Genomic DNA, 4,074 nt, shown 5'->3' on the forward strand with positions numbered 1-4,074 from the left:
AAGTACAGTTTCAACAAATAATACACTGCATACATTCTTCTCAGTGGTTAATTGCTGTACTGCTTGGCCTCTTGAGTGCTGAGTTAGAGGCTTGCACCACCAGGCCAGCTTTTTTTTTTTTTTTTTTTTTCATTTTAGCAGCTTTTAATTAGAAGCTGCACACAGGAGGACTTTCTTCCTGCATCTTCTCAATCGTTTCTTCCTTGTATTTGCCCATTTCCTTTCCTACTTGGCAAGACTTGGCTTTGTGTTCCAGGATCTTTTTGTGGTGTTTGTCTAATTTTAGCCTGGGGATAACCACTTACTGGGGTGAATGCCCTCGTGGACAGTTGTTCCCGCTGCACCCATTCAGTGTAGACGACATACTTCCTGTAAACCTGGACTACTTTGCCAATCTGCTGACCTTTATAAAGTGCCCTCGCACAACCTGAACTTCATCATCCTTTTGGATGGGCGTAGAGCGCACATTGTATTTCTGTCTCAGCTCTTTGGAAAGAGGGGAAGACATAGTTTTCTTGCGAATGTGGGAAGGCACATTGAAATGCCTTTTACAGTTTTTGCTTCAGTCCAAAGTCACAAAACGATTGAACTTCATTTTGGCTGCTGCAACTCCAGCGATGGCTGCAAAAGGGAAGAGCAGGCCAGCTATTATAATTTTAAGGTTGAATTTATTGATAGGGAATACAGTTATTTTGGCAAGGAGGTATGTGCTCCTGTGGTTTAAAAATTAGGGTCATTACTGAGAGTTAAAAGTAGGTATTACCATATCTAAATGCTTTCTTGTCACTGTTGTTCTGGAGAAGTTAGCTAGGTAAGATAATGAAGATTTTGAAAAATGAGTGAAATATTGGTTATAGTAGCCCTGTGGCTACTTAACTATCCCTGTAAAAAACTCTTCAGATTAAAAGAATAAAATTTTATAGTTGTCAAAATGAGAAATTGCTACTTCTAAAAGCAATTAGTTATGATAAATTATGACTTTTGCTTAGAAGACTAATAAATTAGTAGAAAAAATTTATTATAATTATTTCTAGTATTTGTATCCCATGGCCTTAACACATTTATACATATTTTGTGTCCTTTTTCTTTTTGTTGTTGTTGTTTGTTTGGTTTTATTTTTTTGAGACAGAGTTTCACTATGTAGCTCAGGCTGACCTTGAACTCATGGTCCTTTTGCCTCAGCTTCCAGAGAACTGGGATTGCAGGTGTGACCCAGCATACCTGGCATATTTTGTATCTTTATACTCAAATTATTTAGTGACAAAAGTTGTACTTAAGTGATTTATTTAGGTCAATCTATTTAATCTGATTCTGAGCCTAGTCTCTTTCCTTTAATTTTTATATGTGACCTTTAATTTTGGTAACCTTTAATTTTTATATGTTCTTGTTTTAAGGTTACATTTGGGAATTTAAATACCTTTATGTTCAGCGCAATTGCATATTGGAGAGCTTGGAATTGCACACAACACCCTGGTCATCTTCTGAGTGTCTATTTGATGATGATGTTAGGGCAATTGCATTTAAATTAAAATTTCAAGAAAGTACATCCTCCTTTGTCAAAATGTCAGACTTAGCAACCCACCTAAAGGATAAGTATTCAGGTAAGATCTGTAAACACATAATATACTCTCTCATTTTGGAGACAGATTCCACTGTGTAGTTCAGGCTGGTCTTGAACTCATGATGATCCTCCTGTCTCAGTCTCCCTAGGGCTAGGATTATTTGTGTGTGCCACTGTGCCTAACTGTAATTTTAGTATAAGCAAAGAAGCTACCATTTGTGAGAAAACTGTGCAATTAAATATAAAAATAAAACAGATCTTTGAAACTATCTGAACTGGGTATTGACAACTTAGCTGTTTGCCTCCAGTCCTTAGATATTAATTTATAATTATTAGAAATCACTTAAAATGTTTTTATGTGTTCTTTTGAGCAATTTATCACTTATAAACTAGAAATAGTAAAATGAACTTAACCAGAGCCACTGCTGAGATAAGCATCTCAGGCCATCACTCATCAGTCAGTGGTCATGGGCTCTGAGATTTAAACTCACACGGGATCTGTGGCATGAAAGCCCTTGCTGCCTTCTCAGGCGCAGCACTGCTTCCTGCTGTGGTGCTGCTCATCCCCTAAGGGCTCACAGGCTGCGCTAGTTGCCACTGTGGCCATGGGAGGTAGCGACCCTGTAAGCACAGAGCCTAGGGGGAGGCCCATGTGTCCTGGGGAGCGTGCTTCAGCAGGGTGTGGAACCCCAGTCTCCCGGGCCTGGCTTCCTGAGTGGCCGTGTGATCTCACGGGCACCCCTGCAGTGAGTTTCTCACCAGGGCTTAGCAGTGCCAGTGCCATGCTGGTGAATCTCTAGACCTGAGAGCTAAAGAAACCTGTTCTTTATAAAGTTCACTTACCTCAGGTACTTCATTATGGTCACAAAAAGAGTCTGCTAAATTTCCTCAACCCAGTACTATCTGTGTCTTTAAAATTCATCCTTGGAAGCATGACAGTAGAAAATGCCTTGGATGATGCATTTTGTAAATGTACACACTTTCCATTAATTAAATGTAATTTTCATTACATTTAATTAAAGTGATTTGTTTTGAGTAAAGAAGAAAAGGAATACTTTTTTTTTGTACTGGGAATAGATTGAACTCACAACTTCATGCTTGCCAGGCAGGTGCTGTGCTGCTGAGCTATAGCCCTAGCCCTAGGAATGCATTTTGGATTTAGATTCCATCGCTTTTGGGACAGAGCCCCAGACAGTGATGATAACTAGTGGAGTCTGCAGTTTTAGAGGGAAGAGTCCTGCTGCTCTGTGCTGGCTTCCTGTCTACTGAGGGGCCCTGGCTTGTAGCTGAGCTATAACAATAGTATTTGAAATGATATTTGGGTTTGCTAAGTTCCAGTCATTAGTAAATGATAGTGATTGTCAGTTTGAGCAACTAATAGGACATTTTACATTGGCGTAATAAGAGTTGGAGAAAATGAGATGCAGTAGTAGGTTTATTTTATCACATAATTTGAACTTTAGTGAAGTTGAAGTAGATTGATTGATTGATTGATTGATTGATTTTGTGGTTCCAGCGACTGAACTCAGGACCCTATGCTTGCCCCACAGGCATTTATTCTACTGAGCTATCTCCATGGCCCTGAATTAGATTTAAAAATAAAAATAGTGTCATGATGTGAACAAAATGGATGGCACACAAAAAATAGGCGGCACAGTGGTGATGATGAATGTACCAGCGCCTCACTGGGGTTGAGGCTGGAATTGGGAATGGTTTTAGAAATCTTGGGGAGTGTTTGGAAGTCAGTTGAAACTGTAACACTATTCAGATAGGCCCTATTAGTGTTTTCTGTCTTTGTCTCTGTCTCTTCTACAACCCAGCCCTCCACCCCTTTTCTCTTATTTTTTTAAGACAGCTAAATTGCCCAAGGTGAGCTTAAACTTTTGATCCTCCAAACCCACCCTGGGATTATAGGTCTGCACCCTCACACTTGGCTCTTTTATTCTCTTTATGTTCAGCTATGAGGACTGAATTTGTAGTTTCTCTCGTTATATATGTGTTTTTTGTTTGTTTTTTCACAGTACTGAGGATTGAGCCCAAGTCCTGTACCACTGAGCCATCTCTCCTGTTCTCCTTTATTCTATTTTGAGACAAGAGCTTGCTAAGTTGCCTAGCCAGGCCTTGAACTTGCCATCCTCCTGCCTCAGCCTTCCAAATAGCTAGGAGTACAGGTGTGCACCATCACAAATAACTGTTTATGTGTTTTAAGACAAAAATGTAGAGAGAACACGAAAGTACAAGCAACCTTTTCTTGAGCCATTTTCTAGTTAAATAAAAGGGAGGATAAAGGAGGATCACCACTGGGGAGTTTGCTAGGAGGGGCTGCATGTTGGACGAAAGCCTGAGAGGAGGACAAAGCTATGCCTGATGCTTTGAGCAGAGGACGACCGATTGCAGCACTGTCTCACTGCACACAGCAGAAGTTCAATGTCCAGAGAGCTGGGTGCCCTGCAAGCACAGCCTGCATCCAGAGTGCCCTTTTAATTCTCTTAAAGAAATGCGAAAAGTTATAA

The 4,074-nt window shown here is 40.2% G+C and overlaps 1 protein-coding gene across 14 annotated transcripts in view; it reads left to right on the forward strand.

The window, feature by feature from the left end:
- Fam35a (family with sequence similarity 35 member A) overlaps positions 1–4,074 on the forward strand; it is a 161,338-nt gene that overhangs the window by 129,652 nt on the left and 27,612 nt on the right. For all 14 annotated transcript variants that reach the window (XM_023701298.1, XM_023701300.1, XM_023701299.1 and 11 more), the window contains one exon: positions 1,395–1,601. In XM_023701298.1, coding sequence (XP_023557066.1) covers positions 1,395–1,601 — 207 coding nt within the window. The remainder of the gene's footprint in view (positions 1–1,394; positions 1,602–4,074) is intronic.

The sequence above is a fragment of the Octodon degus genome, unplaced genomic scaffold (assembly GCF_000260255.1).
Source record: "Octodon degus isolate 3935 unplaced genomic scaffold, OctDeg1.0 scaffold00132, whole genome shotgun sequence".
Classification (NCBI taxonomy): domain Eukaryota; kingdom Metazoa; phylum Chordata; class Mammalia; order Rodentia; family Octodontidae; genus Octodon; species Octodon degus.